Raw genomic sequence first — 26044 nt, 5'->3', positions numbered from 1 at the left:
AACTAAGGCCGTGTGCCACAAACAAAATACTTCTCATGAAATACCTCGGTCACATTCTCGGCTACCCCTTGCCAAAGGGGAAACTTTGCCTGTCCAGGAGGGGCAAGGGGAAACTTCGCCTGTCCAGGAGGGGGCGCTGTAGGCGCCGGGTCGACAGACAGCACACCGGTTCTTTTAGAGAAGTCGGTCGCTTCCGGGAGCCGCTGCGTCGCCCTGCTCCTTCCTCTCTATCCGCCCCGTCTCCGCCCCGTCTCTGTGGTAACCGGGTGGCGAGGCCCCGCCCCTCTTCGGCCGGCCGCGAGTTCTTCGGACGCTGCCCGAAGCGGACCCCGGGGCTGCCGGGCTCCCGCGTCGGTTGGATCCCGGATCATGGCGGTGCGGGGGCCTGCGCAGCGGGCTGGCGCCAGGTGAGCAGGGCGACTGGGGAGGAGGGCCGGGCCTCGGGGCGTCGTACTCGGGGCTGTTTGGGGAAGGGGCACCGCTGCCTTCCGCCTTCATAACATGCTGTGATTTTTTTTTTTTTAAAACTCCTGGGACTTCCCGGGTGGTCCAGCGGTTAAGGCTCGGCCTTCCAGTGCGGGGGAGCTACGATCCCACATGCCACATGGCCAAAAAATCAAAACAGAAGAGAAGCAATGTTGCAACAAATTCAATAAAGACTTTTTTAAAAAAGTGGTCCACATCAAAAAAAACTTGAAAAAAAAATCTTTACTCAACATTGTATTTTTAGATCATCCATGCTATAGTAATTTAGTTTTCACTTCTGAGATGCTGCATGGTGCTGCCTACGTGCATTAGACCCTAGTTTACTTACACATTCACCTAGTGATGGACACTTAAGATTGCTTCCAGTTTTTAACTACCACTTGCGTCCTTTGTGGTTATGGGTGATTTTCTTTGGATTATCCACCCCAGGGTAGGATGCTAGGTCACAGTTAATTCTGCTAAATTTGTTCTCTGGAATGATCACACCCAACTTCCCAGTAGCATTGCTGTAAAAGTTCCTGTTTCCCCTTGCATATAATGTTTGTTTAATATGCCCTTTCTTGTGATATAACCTCTATTATGTGCCCATGTAAACATAGGTGAAATTTTTCTTTTGGGGCTTTTTGTTCCATGGTCTTTTTGTTCCTGTATGTATACCACACGTCTTTATTACTCCAACCCTGTAATATATGTTTGAATAAGCTGATGGTTTGGGTGGGTCTCTTCCTCCTCCTGAGTTGTCCTAACCTATCCATGGACCTTTATATGTATTTCCATATAAAGTTCCTTAAAGAACTCCTGAGTTTCTTTTGGTTTGTTTGTTTTGGTTGTGTTGGATCTTAGTTGCTGCATGGGCTTTCTCTAGTTGCAGTGAGCAGGGGCTACTCTTCCTTGCCGTGCAAGCTTCTCAGTACAGTGGCTTCTCTTGTTGCGAAGCACGAGCTCTAGGTACATCCGCTTCAGTAGTTGCAGCATGAGGGCTCAATAGTTGTGGTACACAGGCCCTCGAGCAAGCAGGTTTCAGTAGTTGTGGCGTGGGCTCAGTAGTTGTGGCACGCAGGCTCTAGGGTGCACAAGCTTCAGTAGTTGTGGAGATCTGGTTTTGATTGGTATTGCATTGCAGTTATAGACTTCTATTAGAAATGAAGTCTTTCTATTTAAGTCTTCTTTCACATCCTACAATATAGAGCTTTCGGTTTTTCCTCCAAAATGCCTTATACATTATTTTTTAAAGTTAATTCCTTTTATTTCTAACATTTTGTCTATTGATTTTCTGTTTCCTGTGTAAATGATCACATCATCTGCAAGTAGTGACAATTTAATCTCTTCTTTCATTCCTTTTACCTCATTTTTTAAAATTGCTTTATTGCTTTAGCCAGGATCTTAAAATTCTTGATGAGTGGGTTTCCTTGTCTTGTTTGTGACCAAAAAGAGAGGGTGGCTAAAGCTTCTTCATTAATTTATCTATAGTTTTTTGGTAAATAACCTTTTATAGCATTTATCAACTTAAAGAAATTCCTTTTTACCCCTAGTCTGTCCCTAGCCTACCAGCTTCAGCATCTGTAAGCCATTCTTTCTGCGTAGCCTGGACCATTGTCCTCTTAGGCTTCTCTCTGCTTCTCCTGCTTCTCTTCTTCAGGCCCAGGTTAGATCTGCAGTTTCTCCAGCGGTTCCTACAGATACAGAAGGTTTTGTTTCCCTCTTGGTCATCACAGAATGCCTTGATGTTCCTGACCCTTTTGTGTGTGGCCCTACTGGGTGAGTGAATGAGCCCAGGCTAGTGGGGGGAGGGCAGCCCTGGTCTGGGGTCCTTTTCCTTCTGTGGGGTGTTGATGAGGCAAGGACTCAAGGGGAAGCCTCCCTCTGTCCTTTCTCACCCCTCATCACTGATTCCTGATTCCTTTCCCTCCCCCCAGAACAGCTGGTGATCTACCGGGTCGGCTTGATCCCCAGTCAGTACTTTGGGGTCCTAGGAAACAAAGACTTAAAGGGGTTTAAGACCCTGACGTTCCTGGCTGTTGTGCTCATCATCCTCAACGCCATGGTAAGGCCTTCTCCCCGCGTCTGTCTTCCTCTCCAGCCTGGTGTGATGCCTCTCCAGTGCCCAGTGGGACTTAGCCACCAGGAAGCAGGAACCAAGCTGTGGGTGTGTGTTCCCTCCCTCTTCCGGGAATGTGGGGTCAGAATTCTAGGCAGGGCATTGATCTTGCTCTTGGCCCGCGTGGGACCAATTCCCAGAGTGTTTGCAGCTCCTAGGGCTTGGCCACAGGGCTCTGGTTTAGTTCAGCATTTAGTGGAAATGATCACTGTCCCTTCCATTCCCAGAACTCTTGCTTCAGTGAGCTCAGAGCACTTGGAAACTGGGCTTGGCAGCCAGAGCTGCTGCTTTCCTCTGGGAGGCTGAGGCTGTGACTGAGCCTGGCACGTGTCACATCTCCCAGCCTTTGCACCTGCTGCTTTCGTGCAGAATGGCCTCCTTCCCGTACCCCTCGTTCACTTGCTTAACGCCTGGTCACGATTCCTCCGCTATCACCTCCAAGTCCTCCTCAACTTTTCCTTTACGTTTCCTCCACCAAACTCTGCCCCTTCGAATACCAGTCCTTTGAGTTCGCCTCTGCTCTATCACTCCTTACCCCCTTGTGACTGTCTGTGCCTCCCTAGGCTGTGAGCTCATCGTCACCTCCGTCGTGCTTAGTGTACAGGGGCTCCGTAAGCGGAGTGAGGAGAGTCAGGGCTCTGCTAGGACTCCAGCCTGATGCTCTCTGTCAGGCTGCACTACCTGTTTTCTTGGGGAAGCCACTTCTCATCACACCTTGGCCCTTTTGATGGGCCTTCGGTCAGTAAGCACCTCTGTATGCAGAACCCTGTTCCAAGTTTTGGGGGACAGAAAAGTAAGAACATAAATGGAATAGAAGATATTGTCCCCAATCTCCAGAAGCTCATGTGCTCTCAGAGGAAGATAGTACAGTGTAGAGGCGGGCTAGAGGGCCTCGCCTTTGATAAGTCCTTCAGTATTTGGTGAAGGCAGCGAACACATGAGTGAATGAGGAAGGGAGAAATCCCATGACTTGACGCTTGAACAGGCCTTTGTGCTGAGTGGACAGTCGCATGGGCTGGGACTGGTCTGCAGAGGTTTTCCGCCAGCCTGAGCTCGAGCTGAGACTTGCAGGAAGAGACTTGCATCCCTCCCTTCCCCTTGTCTCCCCCCCTGTACAGCTGAAGAGCTTTGACCAGTTCACCTGCAACCTGCTGTATGTGAGCTGGAGGAAGGACCTCACCGAGCACCTCCACCACCTCTACTTCCGGGGCCGCGTGTACTACACCCTCAACGTGCTGCAGGATGACATCGATAACCCGTAGGCGCCCCCTCTCAGTCCTTGCCACCCTCCATGTGGTTCATCCATCTGGGCTGACTCAGCCCTGGAGAGCCCCTGCGGCGTGACCCATGAGGTCATTTAGAGTTATCTGCAAATGGTGCTGCCCAGAGCCGTGGGGGAAGGGTGCCCTGCAGAGGACCCCGGAGAGGCTGCAGGGCTGAGGACAGGGAGCTAAAAGGAAGAGGCCAAGAGCAGCTCCCTTTTGTCCATTTCATGTGCTGGGCTTCCAAGTAAGGCACCCTCTGAAGACAGTGTCCTTGCTAGAAAAAGCTAGAAAAGCAACACTGATCTTCTGCAGTAAAAAATTACTGCTGTCTAGGACTTGGTCCGGGATTCCAGTCCCCATTCTGTCACCTCTCTTAGGTTCAGTAAGCCCCAGGTTCCCTTACAGGTGAGGAAACTGAGGCCCAGAGAATGCAGGTGACTTGCCCAAGCTCATGTCTCACTGGGAATAGGATCACTGTGGCCTTGGTGGTGAGCTGGGACATATGGGGTCCCTCTTCATACTCCTCTCCTCCCCACTCAGCACCCTCCCAAGCACTTTGTTGCCTGAGGTAACCTTTCCTCAGCTCAAGTGGAGCTTTGCAGCAAAGACCCTTAGGAGGCTGCTGCTTCTCAGCTTTCTCCTCTAGGCCTCTTCTCTATGGCTCAGCCTGTACAACACTTCCGCGGCCAGGTAGCTGAAACGGGGGCAGGCTCAGGCTCGTGAGAGAGAGGTTGGGAGGAGTGAGATAAAGGGGATAGCTCTCCTGATCTTCCGGAAACTCAGGGCATCTGCCTTCAGGTTTTCCTTTGGCTCTGCTTGGAGCTGGCTCAGGACCCTTGGGTGCTGCACCTTTCGGTTGCCATTTTTTTCTGAGGGTAAACTGAGGCACCGTAGGAAGCAACTCTGCAGAACCCTGTTTGAAGGTCCTAAGGGTTTCGTTTGCCTCTAAGAAACCAGCCCTTGTCTGGGTCCATCTTCCCACGGGGTTGTTGCTGACAGCACTGAAAGGCAAGGTCAGAATAAGAGGTAACCTGGAAGTGTCTTAGCTCTCTCCACCCTCGAGCCCAGCGCCTTGGGTCCAGTCGCTCTGTGTCTTTGGTGCCAGGGACCAGCGCATCAGCCAGGATGTGGAGCGGTTCTGCCGGCAGCTCAGCAGCATGGCCAGCAAGCTGATCATCTCCCCCTTCACCCTCGTCTACTACACCTATCAGTGCTTCCAGAGGTGAAGCCTCTCCTCTCGCCACAGCCCCTCCTCCTCCCCTGCCTGGTGGTTCCCTAGAGTCCTTCACTCACCCGTTGGGCAGGAGTCAGCTCTCCTGGGTCAGAGTCCACGAGAGGCTGGTCTTCTCTCCCTCCCACTTGCACCCCAGGAAGTCTTCCTGCCTTGCACTCCCTTTGGCCCTGTGGTGTGTCAGTGTCAAGGTACCAGATGCTCCCACACAGGAGCAGAGGCCCCCTGGGGCTCTGAGCTGGGACAGGGGCTGCCCCAAAGGGGGCAGGAGTCAGAACTGAGGCCTGCGAGGAAATGTCGCTCCCCCCATCCTCCCTCTCTCTGCCTTTCAGCACTGGCTGGCTCGGGCCTGTGAGCATCTTCGGGTACTTCATCCTGGGAACCATGGTAAACAAAATGTTGATGGGCCCCATTGTGGTGAAGCTGGTGCAGCAGGAGAAGCTGGAGGGGGATTTCAGGTGTGTCTCCCTTGCTTGAGGTATCTGGGCTGGGCATAATGGTTAAGGAATGGGATCTGGAGAAAGGCTGCCTAAGTTTAAATGCCAGTTATGCCAGTCACTACCCATATGCTCTTGGGAGGGGTCTTTAACCTCTCTAAACTTTAGTTTTCCCATCTCTAAAATGGGGATGGTACTGTTACCGACAGAACTGTAAGGAGAATTAATGAGATTATACATGAGAAGCACTGAGAACGATGACTGGTTGGCCGTCATCATATCATCATCCTTTGGCCTTCTCGTGCTTCTGTTCCAGCCACCCTTATTCAGGTCAGCCGATGGGTCCAGTCCCTACTCTGTGCTTCTTAGCCACCTCCTTCAGACCCAGCCCTGGGAGGAGGAGGGGCTGTGGCAGGCATGCACCTGTCCTCTTTGGAGAGAGTCGAGGGGCTGCCCTGTCTGCAGGGCTCCTGCCACCCCATCCAGGCCTGGAATTTCCCACCCTGTGACAGCCCAGGGAAGGGTTAGGCTGAGGCAGCCAGTTTTGAAGCAGAGCCAAGCTCCTCCTTGTCTGGAGGTCTTCTTGATCCAGGACTCTGAAAGGAGCGGGGCCAGTCCTGCCCACTGTCAGCACACATTTGCCTTTGATCTGCCCAGGTTCAAGCACATGCAGATCCGGGTGAATGCGGAGCCTGCTGCGTTTTTCAGGTGAGTCTAGTGGGAATAGTTCCCCTTTTGTTTTGTCAGACCTGATAGTGGAGATGGCAGAGAAGGAAGCAACCCTCCCACCATCACCGAGCCCAGGGGCCAGGTGTCCTTACACTTGGCTGTGATCCTGTCCCCGTATCTCCCACTGTCCTCGTCTGCCTCATCCTTAGGTCCATGGATTTGCTTCTAAAACTGGTCGTTCCTTTTGATGGCCTAGTCTGGGGCCTAAATTTGTTCTAAGAATGAAATAAGTGAATGCTTCATTTTCTTGCTGATAACTGCAAGGCATGGCCTCTGCTTCTGCTTTTCTGTCTGTAAAATGGACAGTGCCTGACATCCAAGGCTGATCCTCTGTCTCTGTAGCATGGGAGGAAATGGAGCCTCTCAGGTCAGAAGACCTGCTCCCCACACAGACACTGTCCAGATGGAGCAAAGTGGTCTCCTGACTGCAGCATTGTGAAATCCGTTCCTTCCCCCGGGGCCAGGGCAGGTCCCTGGACTCTGCCTCCTATAAGGACTCTGGACTCAGTGTTTGGATTGACAGTAAGGGCCCAGAGGTTTGTGTTTAAGGCATGGAAGTTACTCCTTGGATCACCTGGATCTAATAGCCCTGGGACTTTGCGCTTCTGTTCATCTCTGCTGTAGTTTGTAGCTGCCACCACTTGGGGGCATCAGGAATACCAGGAATCTATGAGTGGGGCTGGTTGTGGGAGGCAGGTAGGGCTGGGCCTGTGCTAAGTTTTTTTGGATTCTGCAATCACTGCTCATGAAGCTTTGGGCCCTGGGGAAAGCAGGTTGGTTCTTGGAGCTCTGAGTGTGTTCTGCAGCCTCTCTGTCCTTGATGCAAAATCTGAAATGTTTCCTCTGTCCTCCCCCAACCCTTCTGCCTGAAGAATTTCTGCCCATCCTTGAAGCTCCAAATCACCTCCTCCTGGGCGCCTTTCCAGACTCCCTTAGTGGTCAAGCCTGTTTGCTTCCATAGCCCTGAAGACACGTGGCTTATATAACACTTTCCATGTTTCAGGTGAAGAATGCAGTGCATCTGCCTGCCCCCCTGAACTGGGAGCTCCTCGAGGACAGGGGCTGTTTTACCCACCCCATCTCACTGGCTAGCGAGCACCGAGCCTGCCACCTAGTGACTGCTCCATGTATATTTGTTTAATAATAGGAGCTATTTTTTAATGGGAGCCCCTCATGTGCCTGGCATGTTAAATTCAGAAATTCTCACTCTAGCCTGTTATGTAGGTATCATAAGCTCCATTTTATAGATGAGCAAACTGAGACTCAGGCTTAATAACCTGTCAGTGCTACCCAGCTAGTAACTGGCCAGAGCCAGGATTTGAACCAGGTCTAACCAATCTAGAGTTCATGGTCCTTCTGCAGACAGTACCATGTTGAATGAATGAGGCAATGTCTGGCTGCTAGTGGCCGAAGGGGTCTGAGGGGAAGGTCACTTGGGTGGGCTTGGTCCCTAAAGGGGAGTGTGAGGAGCTGGGCTCAGGCTCTCCAGGCCCCGTGGACATCCCAGCCTTTCTCATCAGAGCTGGGCACGTGGAGCACATGAGGACAGACCGCAGGCTGCAGAGACTCCTTCAGACCCAGAGGGAGCTGATGTCTAAGGAGCTCTGGCTGTACAGTAGGTGCAGGGAGCCCCGGGAGGCAGGAGCCACAGGGTGGGGATGGTCCGCTTCCCTCCCCACAACTCCCCCTCCACCTCTGAGCTGATCAGTTTGCCTTTGCCGTGAATGACTTCAGGAGAGTGATGAGCCCCAGAATAACTTGACCCTGCTTGGCTTCCTGTTCCCCTTGGAGCACAGGATGGCTTCCTGGGTCTCTCATCCTGGGCCTCTCTGTCTTCCGCAGTCGGTGTCAACATGTTTGACTATCTAGGCAGCATCCTGAGTTACGTCGTGATCGCAATCCCCATTTTCAGTGGTGTCTATGGAGACCTGAGCCCCACAGAGCTCAGCACCCTGGTCAGCAAGGTGAGAATCCCTTCTGGGGACCCCCTCATGCCGTCTCCCTGCCTTTCGGCCCAGCACCCAGGGCCTTGGAGTCAAGGCCCGCGCTCACTGCCCTCCGTCCGGTCCAGAACGCCTTTGTGTGCATGTACCTCATCAGCTGCTTCACCCGGCTCATCGACCTCTCCACCACGCTCTCCGATGTGGCGGGCTACACACACAGGTGAGGCTGCGTCCAGCCCCTCTAGGTCCTGAGCAAAGTGTGTGTCGCAGGGAGAAGTAGCCGAGTGAAAGAGGAGCAGAAAAATTCGTACTAGTGGGCGTGAGAGAGTAAAGGGAGGAAGCCTTCACCTGGGCCCCCAGACCCTCCTCAGGTTTTCACTTCTTGCCCAGGATCGGGGAGCTTCAGGAGACCCTGCTGGACATGACCCTGAAGTCGCGGGATGGGGAGATCCTGGACGAGAGTGAGTGGGACGTGGCCAGGTGAGCACCCTGCTGGCGGTGCAGCGCGGTGGTGGAGATTGCAGGCGCCGGAACCGCCCCAGAGCCCGGCCGTCCCCCACCTGGGCAGCAGAGTTAGGCAGAGCAGATGAAAGAAAGCTCTGTCTTATGGCAGGCACACTGTAACGCTTCACCATCAATATTGCTGTTCTGGCACCTGTGTTAATTTACACCATCCCCCAGCTGGTGGAGGCAAAGTGCACACACCTGCCTGGGCCTGAGATAACAAAACAAAAATCTGAATAGCGTCGCTCTTCTTCCTTTATTCCCTCCTCCTCTCACTGAGCACTGCCTCCTGCCCCTTTCCTTGGGGCATGTCTGTTCTTTGTGCCCCTCAGGCCCAGAGGTGTCTTTATTTGTGTATCTTTGATGTTTCTGACCTTTCTGTACATCGAGGATTTCTTCATGTCCTCACTTTCCTTAGGGAAATTACTGAACTGTTCTGTGTCAGTTTTTTCGTCTCTATGAAGATGATGTTAATGGACGCTTCGTTTTAGGGTTATTGTGGGGATTAGATATCACAGTTTATAGAAAGTGTTTGGACGGAGGCCACAGAGTAAGCTTTCAGTAATGGAAACAGGCTGAATTTCAGGGTCTGCACTCAACTCTCTTCTTATGAGCGAATACCTTAACTGTTGCCTCTGTTCAGAATTAAAGCTTCGTGCAGCTCTGAGCCCAGAGGCGGGATGGGCGCTGGTGCAGGGACTGTAGGAGACTGGAGTTGCTGATCTGTGGGGGAGATGGGCTCCCGTGGAGAGCCAGAAACTCCAAAAGTGTGTTAGTATCTCCACTCCCCCTCTTAGCACCAGTCGCACTGTGATGCCATAAAAATGCATCTGATGCCAGCAGCACTAGAGCTGGAGAGATGCAGCTCTGTGCCCCCGAGCAAGGTACTTAGTCACCTGACTCAGTTTCCTCATCTGCCAAGTGGAGATAATAGCTGTGGTTCACGGCTGATAAGATCAGTCATGGGCAGGACTTTGCCCGGCCTGCCACAGACCACGTGCCCAGTCCATCTCTATCAGTTTGCTAGGGCTGCCATAACAAAGTACCATAAACTGGGCAGCTTAAAGAACAGAAGTTTATTTTCTTATAGTTCTGGAAGTTAGAAGTCCAAGGTCAAGGTATTAGCAGGGTTGGTTTCTCCTGAGGCCTTGCTCCTTGGCTTGCAGATGGCCGCTTTCTCAGTGTCCTTACACGGCCTTTTCTCTGTGTTTGTGCACCCCTGGTGTCTGTCCCTCTTCTTAAAAGGACACCAGTCACACTGGATCAGGGCCCTACCCTAATGGCCTCATTTTAATGTGACCACCTCTTTAAAGACTGTGTCTCCAAATGCAGTTACCTTCTGAGGTACTAGGGGTTGGGACTTCAGCATATGATTTTTGAGGCCATAATTTAGCCCATGACAACCCCCCAGTCCAGAGGTGATGCCCCCAAGGGAGAAGGAACTGCCCCCCGCCCCCAGCAATACTGACACTGCTTATTTTCCCCACATCTCTTCCCTTCTCGGACCCTAGGGCCCCGGGATGGCCAGCAGCAGAGCGCACAGATACAGCTTTTTGCCTCAAGCGGGCCTGCATCTGTGCCCCCTCCTCTAACAAACCCTTAATCAAGGATCTGAGCCTGAAGATCTCTGAGGGGCAGAGCCTGCTCATCACGGGCAACACGGGCACTGGCAAGACCTCCTTGCTCCGGGCTCTGGGTGGCCTCTGGGCGAGCACACAGGGTGAGAACCAGCCTGCCCTGCTCTGAGCCAGCCTTGGGCTGTGGTGGGGGTGGGGGGTGTCTAAGAAGCAAGCCTTTTGTTGGGGAGGGGAGTGGAGGGCAGTTACCTTTCTGGGAGATCTTACAGTGGAGTCTTCTATGTGCTTTGTAGGCTCAGTGCAGATGCTGACGGACTTTGGACCCCATGGGGTGCTGTTCCTGCCACAAAAGCCGTTCTTCACTGACGGGACCCTTCGAGAGCAGGTTAGCCCAGGGTGCACGCCTCCCACTCCTCCCCGCCAGCCTAGACCCTGCTGGTGTGGTAGGTCTCAGCCCTAGAGAGCTATGGGACAGCAGGTGGGGTATACAATGAACCATGCCAGGAACTGCCTGGCTCTAAGGACTTTTTATTCACGTCTGTGGATCAGGCCATGTACTCAGAGCAACTCCTGGGGGCAAGTTAACCTGTGGAGGCCATAAGCCAAATGTCACAAGTGTTTGTTGAGCACCAGCTTGGGTTCTGGGGGCCCTGCCTTGCTGTCTGCCAGCCCAGCCTCTGCCACGGGACCCTCAGCCAGGGTCTCCTGACTCTCCTTGGGTGGAGAGGAGCCTGGCCTCTGGCGGCTCCTGGGGCTGTTTCTGAGGGAGGGTGGCTGTGTGCAGCCCCACCTCTCCTTGGCCTTTGCCTTAGGCCCTCATGGTTTTTGTTCTGTCAGGTGATATATCCCTTGAAGGAGATCTACCCGGACTCAGGTGAGCTGAGCCTCTTCAGGACACATCCTCCCATCCCACTGTCTCTTCTCTGCCTGACTGTGGCCTCACTTGTACCTTTTGGGAGAGGCCCCAGCCAGGCTGCTGGTTTCCGGTTGGGACTCTTCCTCCTTTGACTGTCTACTCTTTTGGGGTCTGTACCCTGACCTCACCTTGTTCTGTCTTCCCCCTCCTAGAGGAGAGACACCCATTGGAGAAAAGGAAAGGATTATTCCCTTCACCTGGCCCTTCCCTTGTTTATTAAGTGCTGTAACCTGTTGCTTCGGAGCCTTGGCCCACATTCTGGGGCCCCCACCCCTGCCCCCTGCCTTGCTGTGCCCCATCTATGCTGGCCACCTAGAGGAGCTGACTTCTTGAAGAAGGCTTCTGTGTTTTGCAGGTTCTACTGATGATGAGAGGATCATGAGGTCCCTGGAGTTGGCAGGCCTGGTAAGTGAGGGCAGGGACCCTGAGGTCCACGCCCACCTGGTAGCACCAACCACAGGTGCTGTCCCTGGCCCAGGACTGGAAGTCTGAGCCTGGGGCGGGGTGGTGGGTGTATAAATCGGCAGTGAGAGCTGTTGGCCAGGCGCGGGCAACAAGCAGTGTCCACTCTAGCGAATTTTAAAACAATAATAAGACTACATCAGCCTGTGTTTTCTGGTCACCATGTTCCAGCAGGTCTAAACAGTGTAGCTGATGAACTGCTTCTCTCTGCCTGGGGTAGACCGCTCCCCCAGCCCCATCTTGGTGCACTACTGGGAGGAGATCTGTCTCGGGGGGTGTGTGGTGGGCCTGAGGAGGTCCTCAGGATGGCAGGAAGCAGGGATGGGCCCTTTCATGGACATCGTTCCCTCTGGGTGTGTTACAGTCCAGCTTGGTGGCAAGGACAGAGGGTCTGGACCAGCAGGTCGATTGGAATTGGTAAGAAGGAGGTTGGGGTGCTCCAGAGCCAGCTCCCCCAAAGACAGTGGGCCCCAGAGGCCTGGGCAAGGGATGAAATGACTCCTGATCCCAAATTCCTTGGGTTTGCTGGCCCACTTGGGGCCTGGTTCATGTCCTTGGGTACAGTTTTGGCCTTGCCTTGTGTGGGCCGCGCGAGGCTGTGGTGGAAAGTGGGGAGACGTCCATTCATCCTAGGGCATCCTGTCTGCAGCAAGAACCTCTTCCTGCCCAGACCATTCTGTGCAAAAGCCAAGCTATATCCTTCCTCCAGCAGGCCTCTCCTGTTCCCTTTTCTCAGGTATGATGTTCTGTCTCCTGGAGAGATGCAGAGGCTCTCCTTTGCCCGGCTCTTCTACCTGCAGCCGAAGTACGCAGGTGAGGTTCGCCCTGTAGGTACACATGCCAGCCACATACCTTGTGCGCTCACAGGTGTAGCAGTGTGTGTTCGTGTGTACCTGGAGAGGCATTGGTATGAGTAGGAGAGCACACCTGTGCCTGGCCAGGCATCTGTGTCCCTGCAGGAGAGGAGGGCAGGGCTCTACCCATGAGGCAGCAGTGCTTGGCATCCTCAGAGCATCCTCAAGTGTGTGTTAAACGACCAGTTCTTAAGCTATCTGCCAGTCCAGCAGCTGGAGCCAGCCTTGAGAGGGCTTCTGATGTTATGGTCCTCAGGCCCTGCCGTCAGTGAATGGGCATCCCTCTGCCATGCCTGGCAGAGGTGTGAACTTTTCCAGCTACTGACATCCTTGGGGGAACTAGGATTCCCTGGATTGAGTGCTCCTAGGCAGTGGCTGTGGATTAGGAATAGGATAGGAAGCTGAGGGATGTTGTCCTGCCACTGGCAGAAGGCTTCCCAGATGGAGCCTAGCCTTCCATTCCTTTGGCCAGTGGTCTCCCTAAAGCAGGGCTCCCGTAACCCAGAGCAGCTTTCAGCCTCCCGCCACGTTCCAGCCAGAGGTGGGTGTCAGTTGGAGGAGCAGCAGAGGTGGATCGGGTGCAGGACTCCATCTCTTCCCACTGGGTTCTGTCCTCAGTGCTTGATGAAGCCACCAGTGCCCTGACCGAGGAGGTGGAGAGCGAGCTCTACCGCATCGGCCAGCAGCTGGGCATGACATTCATCAGCGTGGGCCATCGGCGCAGCCTTGAGAAGGTACCCGTGCCCGCAGGGTGTGGCCTGAGGAGGAGAAAGAACCCCAAGGCTGGGCCTGGCCGGGGCCAGAGGCCCCTCAAAATGGGGAGTGAGGATGGCAGGGAGGGCAGGGGATCGATCACGGCCAGGGCAGCCTGACCGCCGCGTGGTGGTGGTCTCTTGTAGTTTCACTCCTTGGTTCTGAAACTCTGTGGAGGAGGAAGGTGGGAGCTGACCAGCATCAAAGTGGAGTGAAGCCAAGGCTGGCCACCGGAAGGAGAGCCGAGCCCGGGAGGCCGAGTCCCCAGGAGAGACTGGGAGGGCTGATGTGGCGAGGAAGGAGCTCCAGGTTTGCCTCACAGGTCCTGTGCAGGGAGCGCCTGCAGCAGTGGGCTCAGCCCACACATGTCCTTCCACGGGACCCTCATTCTGCCAGGGTGCCTCGTACTGCCTCAGCCAGAGGTGCGTACACTTGAAGTGCTAGTTACTTACATATAACCTCAGATCGTGTTTTTTAAAGAAAACCTGGAAGTGTGGGATCTTTAAGAAATGAAGGGTCAAAATGGAGAGTGTATTGGACTTGGAGTCGAGAGATCCAGAAATCTTTTAGATCACATCCGTTTTGCAACAGTAGATTTTTAACTTTAATTAACTATTTAAATTTTATAACTTTTTTTAAAAGATAAAGTTTTTTTTAAACTTGCAGCTTTCGCTTTTCTCTTTCTTCTTCCCCATAAGATGATCTTTTAAATTGACTCTCCAGGCTGATCTTTGAGAGCCGGGGGGCAGGAGCAGCGCTCTGCATTGTGCTGGAACCTTCTGCCCGTGGGTCCTCACTTCACCAACAGCTCCCCGCTTCCCAACTGCCAGTTGTCCCTCAGCCACTCACCGCGAGGGCCCTTCTGCTTTTCTTATCTTAACCCAGATGAAAATAAATCCCTTCATATTTTTAAGTTAATTCATTTCTTTAACTTACGTGCATTGTTAAAGGAAAGTTTACACTTTATATAAATAGAAAGTAACTGTAAAAATTAAAACAAATAGTGTTATGAAATGGCAGCTCAGTACTGTGCCTGCAAAGACTCTACACCTGAGGCTTGCTCTCTGTACAAAGGGAGGTTAAGGGATATTACAGAGGAGTTAGACATACGCGCACCCAACTGAGAATCTTCTTCTGGATGGATTTGGAGAGATGGAATGGGAACTGCAAGGGAAATGATTTTCTGTCTCTAAGACAAAGGTATTTAATGCCTGCTGATACCGCTGAAAATGATCCCAGATGCGGGGTGGAGTCCCAGACTTGGGGAGATGCTGCCCTGGTTAACACGTCTTCCCCCCTCCCATCATGGCTTGGCTGGCACGGAGGCCTCAAGCCTATTCTCAGCTCTGCCCCATAGGGGTGGTAAAGCAGTGTGTCCAGGTGCCAAGCTGAGAGAACTCTGGGGTGGACCCCTGACCAGGTCTGATGGTGTGTCCAGTCCCCAGGGAAGCCTCCTTAGGGACCAACAGATGTCAGCATTGAAAGGCCCGTGGAGCCCTTCTCATGGGGCTGAGAGGGACCATCAGGGTTGGCATCTGCTTTAGAAGCCTTCCCATACTTGAATCTCCCAACTGCCAAGTGCTCTTCTGGCCTCCGTTCAGACACCTCTAGCGCTGGGGGCTGTCCATCCTCGAACCCCTCTACCTGAGGAAAGTCTTCCTTAGGCCAAGGAGAAACCTGTTCCCCTCAGGATACCTGTGACTCCCACCCGCTGGACATGTTTTAGATTGTGAGGTTCAAGTGTCGAAGTATTCCCTCTCTGGCTTAACTTCTTTCATCAGTGTAGAGGAAGCTCCCCTCATCCTTTCCGGTGTTGCCTCACTGACTCGCTTCATCCTTGCAAGCTCCTTCAACTCCTAAGCCTTTTTCACAAGTGTGGCTGCTAGCAGATTATTATAGAGACCAAGTTCATTCCTAACTCAAGGTCTTTGCTCTTGCTTTTTCCTCTGCTTCAAACATGCTCCCAGTGCTGTTTCTGTTCTTAATACTCAAATATTCAGTGTCCTCCCTTGCAGAAACTCTGCCAAAGGAAAACTGTTCTTAAGGGCAAACTGTACCCTTATCCATCACTCATCTCAGAGATGGTGGCTACTTGAGAGTTTTAGGTGAATCGATACCGTATGAGGAAAAGTCAGGTTATGTGTCCTTAGTGTATGACAAGGATGAACATATTTAAATGCTTTAAAATGAGCCAAGCAAATAGTTTTCCAAGCTTAAGTCTCATTCTGCCACCCAGGAATCTACGCAGACCCACGTGGATGATATATTAAAATGTTAACTTATATCCCTCTCCTCTCTCTTGTGAGGAAGCCTGGAGCCGTGGGACAGGGCAGAAAAGCAATCTTTTGTCATCTCCATCAGGTGTCCACTTACCTACCATAACAACGTGTGTTCCACCCCAGTCATTTTGGGGTGGAGAATAACAAACTAGTCTCTGTTCTGCCACAGCCCACAGGGAGCTGTGCTCTGTGTTCTGCACCCAGGACAGTCTCCCAGGAAGCCAGAGAAGAGCAATGCCTGCTGCCCTCTGTAAAGACTGCCTTTCCAGAAACATTGTCTTGTTGGTGCCATTTTCTTCTGACATCTATCCAGGTGTCAGAGTGATGAGTGGCCCTGTGCTAAACTCTGGGCCAGGAAGGAACCCCTGGAGGCACAGGGAGGTGTCAGGACAACCAGTGCCTGGAGAACAAGCCAGCTGAAAGGGAGCCCAGGACTGGGGAGCTGCAGAGACCGTCCTCCAAGGAGGTAGGGTGAAGTGTGGACAGGCATAAGGCAGGGGACGTGCTGGGGAGCACTGTCCTCAAGCCTCTGACAGAGTGAGGCTGGACAGCTGGTCAGGGGATCTGCCCATCTGTAGGTAGTTAAGGGTTCTAAGGGTCAGTTGCTTCTGGGGGGAGGTTTCCCTGGGAAAGTCCAAAGACAGGGCAAAGACTTTTACCTAACATGAGATCAGGCCCTGCCCCCAGGCCCAGAACTGCCAGACCCCAAAGGAGTGAAGGGGGAACAAAGGCAAGTCTCAGTCTCAAACTGACAAAGATATTTGTGCAGAGCTTGTATGCTTAAGGGAAGCCCAGCTTCTGCCACATTCTCTTAAGAACCCTGTGAGGAAGATGCTTCCTTTTCTTTCCTTTTTACCCAAGTTGAGGAGTCTGAGCTCTAGGACCTGAAGTGACTTGCTTAGAAATCTCAAGTTCAAAACAGAACTCTTCAGCCTCTGCCCCACCCCCACCTGCTGCATTCATGTTGCCCGTCTCAGGGAATGGTGCTTCCACCGTCCACCCTGGGCTCAGGCTAGAGAGCTGAGGCCCTCCGGACCACCTTTCCCTACATCCCATGGGTTCTGCTTCCAAAATACATATGAAGTCCACCCCTGCCCTCTCTCAAGGCCACCACCAAGTTCACCCAGACAGCTGTGGTAGCCTTGTCCCTGGTCTTCCAGCTGCTTCTCTCAACCCCTCGCATCCTCCACAGAACAGCCTAAGGGGCCTTAAAAATGCAAATTAGCTGTGCAGTACATTAAAGTCCAAAATAGTGGGCCTGCAAGGCTGCACTGCCATCCCTCGCCTCAAGCCCATTGACCTCTGCTGTCAGGGATGGGCCAAGCTGGTCCTGCTGAAAGCATGTGTTCCTGGAAGCACACAAACTACCAAGACGGACTCAAGGAGAAACATAATCTGAATAAATCTATAAAAGGTAATTGAATCAGCAATCAAATAACCTGAGGACCAGATGGCTTTACTAGTGAATTCTACCAAACATTTAAAGAATGTTTCATATCAGTCCTTCTCAAGATATTCCAGAAAGCAGAAACAGAACATTTCCTCACTCATTCTATTAGGTCAGCATTGCCCTGCACCAGAGTCATATAAAGACATTATAGGAAAACTGCAGACAAGTATCGTTTATAAATATAGATGTAAAGATTCTCAACAAAATACCAGTGGACAGAATCCAATAGTATATTGAAAGCATTATACATCATGATCAAGTGAGATTTAGCCCAGGAATGCAAGGGTAGCTCATATGAATATCTGTCAGTGTAATACATCACATAAGTGGAATGAAGGGGCAAAACCACGTGAGCATCTCTGTGCAGAAAAAGCATTTGATAAAATCCAACCCCCTTTTATGAGAAAAGCACTCAATAAACAGACTAGAAGGAAAGGAAATTTCCTAAACATGAGAAAAGACATATATAAAAACCCTACATCATACTCAGTGAAAGACCAAAAGCTTTCCCACTAAGATCAGGAACAAGACAAGGATGACTGCTTTTACCACTTTTATTCAACATCGTACTGGAAGTTCTGGCCAGAGCAGTTAGCCAAGAAAAAGAAATAAAAGGTATCAAAATTGGAAAGGAAGAAATAAAACTATTTGCAAATGACATGATCGTGTATCTAGAAAATCCTAAAGAAAAAAAGACAAAAAAACCCCACAAGATATGACAAAGTCAACAAAGTTGCAGGATACATATGCAAAAATCAGCTGTATTTCTATATACTGGCAATGGACAAAGTGAAAAAGAACTAAGAAAACAATTCTATCAATATTTACAGTAACATCAGAAAGAATAAAATTTGCCAAGGAGGTGCAAGGCTTGTACTCTGAAAATACAAAACATTGCTGAAGGAAATTAAAGACCTAAATAAATGGAAAGGCATCCCATGTTCATGGGTTGGAAGACAGTGTTGATAAAATGGCAGTATTTCCTAAAGTGATCTACAGAGGATTTCCCTGGTGGCGCAGTGGTTAAGAACCCGCCTGCCAATGCAGGGGACACGGGTTCGATCCCTGCTCCAGGAAGATCCCACATGCCACAGAGCAACTAAGCCTGTGTGCCACAACTACTGAGCCCATGTGCCACAACTACTGAAGCCTGCAAGCCTAGAGCCCATGCTCTGCAACAAAAAAAGAAGCCACTGCAATGAGAAGCCTGCACACCACAACGAAGAGTAGCCCCCACTTGCCACAACTAGAGAACCCGTGCGCAGCAATGAAGACCCAATGCAGCCAAAGAAGGGAGGATGGAAGGGAGGGAGGGAAGGAGTGTTCTACAGATTAAATGTAACCCCTGTCAAAATTCCAATGGCTTTTTCTTTTTTTCCAGAAATTGAAAAGCTGATCCTAAAATTTGTATGGAATTACAAAGGATCACAAATAGGCAAAACAACCTTGAAAAAGAACAAAGGTGAAGGACTCACACTTCCAGATTTCAAAATTTACTTCAAAGCTTCAGTAATCAAAACAGTGCAGTATTAGCATGAAAATAGACCAGCATAAAACCCATATGTCTATGGTCAAATGATTTTTGTCAAGGGTGCCAAGACCATTCAATGGGGATAGTGTCTTCAACAAATGGCGCTGGAAAACTTGATATCCATTTGCAAAAGAATGCAAGTAGACCCTTACCTCACACAGCAGATACAAAAATTAATTCAAAATGGCTCAAAGAACTAAATTTCAGAGCTAAGCTAAACAACTCTTAGAAGAAACATAGAGCAAATCTTCTTTAATTTGGCAATTGTTTCTTAAATATGAGGCCAAAAGCACAAGCAACCAAAGAAAAATTGATACATTGGACTTCACTGAATTAAAACTTCTGTGCATCAAAGGACACTAGCAAGAGAGAGCAAAATAATGAAGTAGGCAGCTCCAAACACCCATTCCTCAAAAGAAACATTGAAAACAAGCAGAAACTGTCAGAACCAACTTTGTCCAAACTGGACCACAGTCACAGATTTGTAGCAACCAAGCAAAGACTGCATCAAGACAACTTCAACATGGTAGGAGAGCTGTGTGGTGTTTTTCCTTGCCCTTGCCTCTTATCTCTTCACCAGCTTGGTGGCAGTCTTGAAGAAGGCAGCCCATGTTCTCAGTGTGGGACCCTGGTCCCTGGTTCCAGAGAAAGCAGAGCAGACCTTATTCACAAATTATTGCTTGTCTGTTCTAACCTATCAGGGCCTAGAAAGACTGACAGGTGCTCTTTGTTTTGCCTGACTTGGAACTCACTCGGCAGAAAAACAGTAGGCATTGCTCAAAAACTTTGTAAGGTGGGGGACTTCCCTAGCGGTCCAGTGGTTAAGACTCCATGCTTCCACTGCAGGGCACATGGGTTCTGTCCCTGTTTGGGGAGCTAAGATCCCACGTGCCGTGTGGCATGGCCAAAAAAACAAAAGCAACAAAAATCAAAAAAATATTTGTAAGGTGAACAAAAACCTGTAGCCACCTCAAGCAAAGATTATGCTTGGCATACAACAGACCACCTAAAGCCTGGGAAGAAATACTGGGGAGTCTCTTTGGGAAATTGGGGTATTCTAAGGTACCCTGTGTACTAGGGAATTTAGAAACCCAAATGCATGGCCAGGACAGGACACGTATTTGGAAAAGACTTGAGAGGACCTTAAGCTTTCACCTCTGACAGGTCTCTGGGCATGGACCAAGCAGGAAGTAAATGCGAAGGCAGAGTTATAAACTGCCCGGCTAAGTGTCAAAGTAGTGGCCGGCAAAGAGCCAGTCTGCAAAGACTGGAAGGGATGGGGTGTATGTTTGTTTTTAGCTCCTGGTATTCAAGGAAATCTGCAAAAATACTAGTTGAACAGAGACTTCAAATGAACACACACGACAAGGATGACAGTCTTTACAAAAATAGTGGGAAAGTTATCAAACAGATGACTGCTGTCTTCAATAATTTAAAACCAGCAAACTCTGGGGAAGGGAGAGAAACTGATTTCCAGAGTTACGATATTATAATATTCAAATGTTCAGTTTTCAACAATAACAGCAACAAAAAATCATGCAAAGAAATAGGATTGTGGTCCATTCAAAGGGGAAAAAATGGACAGAAATCATCCCTGAGGAAGCCCAAATGTTGGGCTTTCTAGACAAAGGCTTTAAATCAACTGTCTTAAATATGCTCAAATAGCTAAAGGAAACTATAGAGCTGGTTCTAGCTTTGGCTCTGGTGCTAGAGCTGGCAGCTAACACTGGCACTGGTTTTTGACCTGGAGCTACAGCTGGATGTGGCCCTGCAACTGGTGTGAAATTTGGTCCAGGAATTGGCTGTACCTCTGAACTAGCTCTGGCCATATAGCTGCCCCTAGCTCTGGCTTTGGTATTAGAGCTGGGGCTGGAGCTGGTACTAGCTCTGGACATGCCAACAGCTCTATCATTGGTTCTGGCTCTGGAGCTAGTGCTAGAGCTAGTACTGGTAGCTAGCACTGGAGCTGGCTGTAGTCCTAGAGCTGGTTCTGGCTCTGGTGAGGAGATGCTCTAGCTCTGGAGCTGCCACTCAATATGGCTCTCAGTTGGGGGCAGGTGCTAGAGCTGATAATGCATTTAGCTCTTGCTCTGGAGCTAGCACTGGCTCTAGCTCTAGAACTGGTGTTGGAGTAGGTGCCACAGCTGTTTCTAGCTCTGAAGCTGGAACTAGGACTGGTGCTATGGCTGACGTTTGTCCTGGAGCTGGTGCAGCCTCTAGCTTTGGAGCTGACTCTAGCTCTGGAGCTGGTACTGGAACTTGTTTTAGCTCTAGAGTTGGCTCTGGCTGTACGTTTACAGCTGGAGCTGGTGCCACAGCCATGTCTAGCTCTGCATCTGGTGTTACAGCTGGCACTGGGGCTGGCTCTGGACAAGATGAGCACAACACTCCAGATCCACGTTGGGTGGGTTGAGATGATATACGGAGGCCACCAGCTGCTTCATGCAGGGCAAATCTGGAGGCTGACCAGAATCCTCTGAGTACTGTCCAGCCAGCTACCTAAGATGGAGGAGAGGACATTCGGGTAGAAGGGCAGGCAGCAGAGTCAGAGCCCTGGCCTTTCCTTCCACACTGCCTCCTATGGCTCCTTTGCAGGGAGCTGGGCTCCTATACCTGGCTCTGCCCTTCCAAAGACCTGCCCCATCCCATCCCTAACCCAGCTCTGGCCGTCCTGGCAACAGCAGGCCTGGTCACCAAGCAGGGGGCTAGCTAAGAGCCTCAGTCATAGGGTGCTCTCAATAAATAATTGACCAACTCTCCGCTTCTTCAGGAAAGCCTGACATACTTCTCTGTCTTCCCTGGCCCCCCTGCCCACTGGAATGTAAACTCCACAAGGGCCAGGAGGGGTTGTGTCTGCTCTGTTCATTACACAGAACTGGCACACAGTAGGGGCTCCGTAAATATCTAATGGATGAGAAATCACGTGGAGTCTCCTCCTGCCCCAGTCTTCCTGTACCCTGATAGTGTAGGGGTCCCTGGAGAAATAACCAGCATGGCTTTTTTGACATGAGAAGCCATTTTTGGCCTAAGCCATTTTGTGATCTAAGCCTGACCACAACGCTTGTCCTTGAAAGGTCTCAATAATTAATAATCTTAAGGGAACAAAAGAATGAAGAAACATGCAACAGCCTATAATGGAAAGGAATCTGAAAAGGAAGATACAGATACAGATATATAGATAACTGAATCACTTTACACCTAAAACTAACACAACGTTGTAAATCAACTATACTTCAATACAAAAAAATGTTTAACGCAGAAACAAATGACTGTTACCAGGCAAGAAAAGTAACAATAGCAAAGATGACATATCAGTTGTAAAGACTCCCAGTTCTGTTTCAGTACTAAAGATTAGCCTGCAGTGCTTAACCACCAGATCAACTGGAACCTAAGGAATGACGCTGACCTTTCCTCACTCTCCTGACTTCAACCAAAGCTTGGACTCTGTCAACCACCCAAGCTTTTTCATGAGTACGCATGTACCCTTAGCTTGAAATTTCCCCAATTTTGCTATTTCTGGAGACACTGCTTTGGGAAAGATCCCTGGTGTTCTGCTTACCTGCTGTAAGTAATAAATCCTTACTTCTCCTGCACTTCAGCTTGGTTGTGTGTTTTGACTGACACCCACCAAGAGGCAAACCCAGTTTTTGGGGTAACACTCCCAGGGCTCTCATGGCACCTAAACCTGTAGCTTGTGTGCTGAGGTGCTGCCTTACTCTCTGTACGCCGCATGTGGTCACATCTTCCCAATGACACTGTGTACCTGAGGGGCAGGGGAGCAGTCTGCCCTAGGCCCATGTGCAGCTGAGCACACGTGACCGAAGTTCAAGGCAGACTCGTGTGCAGGTTGCCACCACACCTCCTGTTCTGGGACCCCCACCCCACCCCCTGCAGGTGAAGGGAGCAGGAGGCCAGGCCGAGCTGGGATGGGGTTGTAGTGCGTCTGTGTCTGATATTTCCTCATGATTAGATTCAGGTTATACAACCAGAAAAACTCAAGGACATTCTATAAAGAAACTAGCCTGAAATATTCAAAAGTATCAAGTTTCATGGGAGGCCAGGAAAGACTGAGGACTGTTCCCAATTGAAGAGATAACAGTGATTTAGTAACTAAATTCAATGTGTGGTTCTGGGGACTTCCCTGGTGGTCCAGTGGTTAAGAATCTGCCCTCCAATGCAAGGGCTCAACCCCTGGTCAGGGAACTAAGATCCCACACACCATGGGGCAGCTAAGCCCATTTGCCAGAACTACTGAGCCTGTGCCCTGTGGAGCCCTTGCACTGCAACAAAAAACTCCCACATACTGCCACAAAGATCCCACATGCTGCAACTAAGACTCAATGCAGCCAAAAAGAAAAAAAAAAGGCATTGTTCTGGATTGGATCCACTGCTTATAAAGAACATTATTGGAATGATCACGTGGACAAAGAATGTTGTCTGCCATTTCAGGAAACAACAAATGTTGCCCGCCATCAAGCCAGTCGCCACTGCAGCGCCCCCAGCAGTGCACCCTGAGAGAAATTCAGGGCAGAGAAAAACAGGATGCTGGCCCTCGATAGTTAAGATGCATATCAAAGGAATAATTTCAATGAGCCCAGGCTCCTCTTGCATCTTCCCATACATAGAAAGTCACTAAAACCTGAGATGTCTGTTTTTTGCAATTAGCAGTAGTCTTTTGATGTTTGATTACATTTTTTCTTTTCTCTTTTTTTCTTTTAAGCAAAACTCCTTTGTATCCTGTCTCTTCCCTTACTTTTTGTGAACAGTTCCACAGCTATCTGAGAGGCTTTCTCCTGGTCCTCAGTAAAGTTCCCAAATAAAACATTTCTCTCAACTATTAAGTTGTGCCTTTTTTTCTTTTTTCCCTTCAATTGACAGTTTGGGAAACCAACAAAGGGATCCAGAGCAGACTTTGTTGCTAAATGCAAGTTCATGTGCCCAACACACAATGAGACTAAACAAACCAAAACATCAGAGTCTGGAGCAGAGAAAGGTTATTACAGGGCCAAGCAAGGAGGGCAGGCGGCTCACGCTCAAAACCCCAAACTCCTTGATGACTTTCAGGGAAAAGTTTTTATAGGCAAAATGTGGGTTGAGGGCTGCAGGGTGTGCAACTTTCTTCTGATTGGTTTGTGGTGAGGTAACAGAGCGATGTCCCAGGAATCTTGTGCTCAGCCTGAAGTTACCATCCTCCACCTGGGTGGCGGCATTAGTTCTGGCAGAAAAACTCAAAGATACTGTTATATGTATCCCTTGAGGAGGAACCAGCATCCTGCTTTAATTGCTGCTCTATTGTCTCTTTCTTTTTTTTTAGTTATTTATTCTTAATATTTACTTATTTATTTATTTGGCTGCACCAGGTCTTAGTTGTGGCACACAGGATCTTCATGGCGGCATGCGGGATCTTCTTTTTTTTTTCAGTTGGGGCATGAGGGGTCTTTTTAGTTGCAGTCTGTGGGATCTAGTTCCCTGACCAGGTATCCAACCTGGGCCCCCTGCACTGGGAGCACAGAGTCTTAACCTCTGGACTTCCAGGTCAGTCCCCAGCACTACTGTTTCTTGACTGCTCCTCCTTTGTTTCTGCATTTCCTTACTTCCCTAATTAGAAACTGTTTGAATCTGCCTTTTGAACTCCGTGAAGGTCTAGGAGGCCGAAGCCTTTTTTCCTACAGATAAGAAACAGGGGACACAGAAAGGCTTTTCTACCCAGAGGACCCCACAGGGTCCTGCTTGGTTTCAGCGTCTGTCCTTCGCCTGAACTCTATGAGGAACCAGAGCTTTGGTACCAGCAGAGACCTCGAGCCCGTCTGCCTCCTCAGAGAGTCCAGACAAATCTAGGTGAGTCTCTCCTGGGTTTGGAATCTACCATTATTGGCCAATGATCCTAAGTTTTATTCACTGGTGTTAAACTCCTTACGGGGAAGTAGGTTTTCCCTGAAACAATTTCAAGAAGCGATACCTGATTATCCTCAGTTGAAAGACACTGGGAAGACTTTATTATGTATGCATAGAGGTTTCTTGCTTATTAATTGGAATTAAAGGAAATCTCACCCTAAAAATGGCCAAATGGGGGTTCTTTTGACATTCCTTTCTTATTTGTTTGCGTGCATAGCTAGAAAAGGCTTGATAAAATATCTTTTCAGAACTCTGACCTTAAAAGAACAAAAGCACTTCTGGAGGGAAACTTGCATTTCTCTCCATGTGTTTTTGAGACGTAAATATTCTACCTGATCTTAGGCATTTCCCCCCCTGTGTTTTAAGAGCTTGCTCTCTCCCATCTGGAAGGTACACATAAGGAGTACACTTGGCAGCCAGTCAAATAGGCTGGGATTTTGAGTAGTCTTTTTCTGATGGTACCAACTATCAGGGGCTGTTGTCATTTTAACCTTCACTGTGTCCTGTACAACAAAGGCCTTCACTTTCTTAGACTATTTCGGGGAGTAAGCTTCCTAAATCTTGTGAAGGCTGCACCCTCTGCACTCTCTTGTGGGGACACCTCTTGCATCTTATTGGTTTGAGTACCTACTAAGATACTACTCGTCAATGGGCAGATAATGGATCCGCTAAGTTGGAAAAACTTCTAAACTAGTAAATTTTTAGACAGCAATTATTATAAATGGCTGTTTTATTGGTGATAGGGACAGAGTAAAGGGACAAAGTAGGTGGTTAAATAGTTAATCCCACTAAGGGATTGTAAATAGAAAAAAGTATGGGGCACCCCTGTAAGCTAATGATCACTCAAGAAAGCAGGTCTGCTTAACCACAAAACCAAGCAGCCTTGCTTAGCAACAAAACCATGTGACACAAGCACAAGATGTGCCCCAAAACAATAGAACAATGGTGGCATGAGACCCACATCCTGCCCAGTGAGCTCAGTAAGTTAATGATCCCTAGGGCATGCTCTCTGCACACATGAGAAAACAATAATTTATGGAAAGGTGCTCATCGTACAGAGACCTGAAGTAATTTTTACAGTCCTGGCTTGACCATGTAGGGACAAGAAACTCCCCGGTGCAACCTGGAGGAAGAGCTGATGATGGAAGCATGACATCAACTCAAGAAAGACAAAGAAGGTCCTTTCCCCCTCCCCACTTTTCCTTTCATTATAAAACCGTAGCCCACTAAGTTCTGGGGGTGGCACCCTCTTGCCCACCGGCTTGTAAGCCTTACAAGCGTCCTATTCTAATAAATCACTTCTTATCTATTACTTTGCCTCTCGCTGAATCCTTTCTGCACTGAGACATAAAGGACCAGGCTGCTCAGAGCCCCCTGAAACCACACCTCTCCATTTCATTGGTACCTATGGAAAAAACAAGTTAGAAAGTGGATTAAAAAATATATGTTTAAAGCAGCTAACCTAAGAACTCTCTTAGTTTAAAACAAACAAACAAAAACCGGTTTAAATGGGAAACCTTATTTGTGTCTTAGCTTCCCTTCAGTGGGTCTTACAGAAGCTAATAAAAACATTAGGTTAATTAATGTTAATTTGGTTGATTAACAGGCAAAAAAAAAATGCTGAGGAGAAAGTC

The 26044-nt window shown here is 49.7% G+C and overlaps 1 protein-coding gene across 6 annotated transcripts in view; it reads left to right on the top strand.

Annotated features, from left to right (window-relative positions):
- The first annotated feature begins 259 nt into the window (after positions 1–259).
- The window catches only part of ABCD4 (ATP binding cassette subfamily D member 4), a 36222-nt gene continuing 10437 nt past the window's right edge, over positions 260–26044 (top strand). The window contains exons 1-20 of one of the 6 annotated variants that reach the window (XR_009053299.1): positions 260–407; positions 2126–2244; positions 2403–2530; positions 3703–3842; positions 4955–5071; positions 5413–5538; positions 6175–6225; positions 7767–7861; positions 8089–8210; positions 8318–8409; positions 8580–8669; positions 10205–10413; positions 10564–10655; positions 11108–11144; positions 11542–11591; positions 12013–12065; positions 12385–12461; positions 13121–13236; positions 13402–13677; positions 13979–14134. Coding sequence is in view for 4 of the 6 variants with exons in the window: in XM_057732790.1 (XP_057588773.1) it covers positions 370–407; positions 2126–2244; positions 2403–2530; positions 3703–3842; positions 4955–5071; positions 5413–5538; positions 6175–6225; positions 7767–7861; positions 8089–8210; positions 8318–8409; positions 8580–8669; positions 10205–10413; positions 10564–10655; positions 11108–11144; positions 11542–11591; positions 12013–12065; positions 12385–12461; positions 13121–13236; positions 13402–13470 (1821 nt within the window). In the remaining 2 variants the exon portion in view is untranslated. Of the gene's footprint in view, positions 408–2125; positions 2245–2402; positions 2531–3702; positions 3843–4954; positions 5072–5412; positions 5539–6174; positions 6226–7766; positions 7862–8088; positions 8211–8317; positions 8410–8579; positions 8670–10204; positions 10414–10563; positions 10656–11107; positions 11145–11541; positions 11592–12012; positions 12066–12384; positions 12462–13120; positions 13237–13401; positions 13958–13978; positions 14135–26044 lie in introns of those variants that run through there. The other 5 variants (XM_057732790.1, XM_057732791.1, XM_057732792.1 and 2 more) reach the window with 5 other exon arrangements.

This window comes from Hippopotamus amphibius, chromosome 4, assembly GCF_030028045.1.
Source record: "Hippopotamus amphibius kiboko isolate mHipAmp2 chromosome 4, mHipAmp2.hap2, whole genome shotgun sequence".
In the NCBI taxonomy this organism is placed as follows: domain Eukaryota; kingdom Metazoa; phylum Chordata; class Mammalia; order Artiodactyla; family Hippopotamidae; genus Hippopotamus; species Hippopotamus amphibius.
This window is presented reverse-complemented; position numbering and strand designations above follow the sequence as displayed.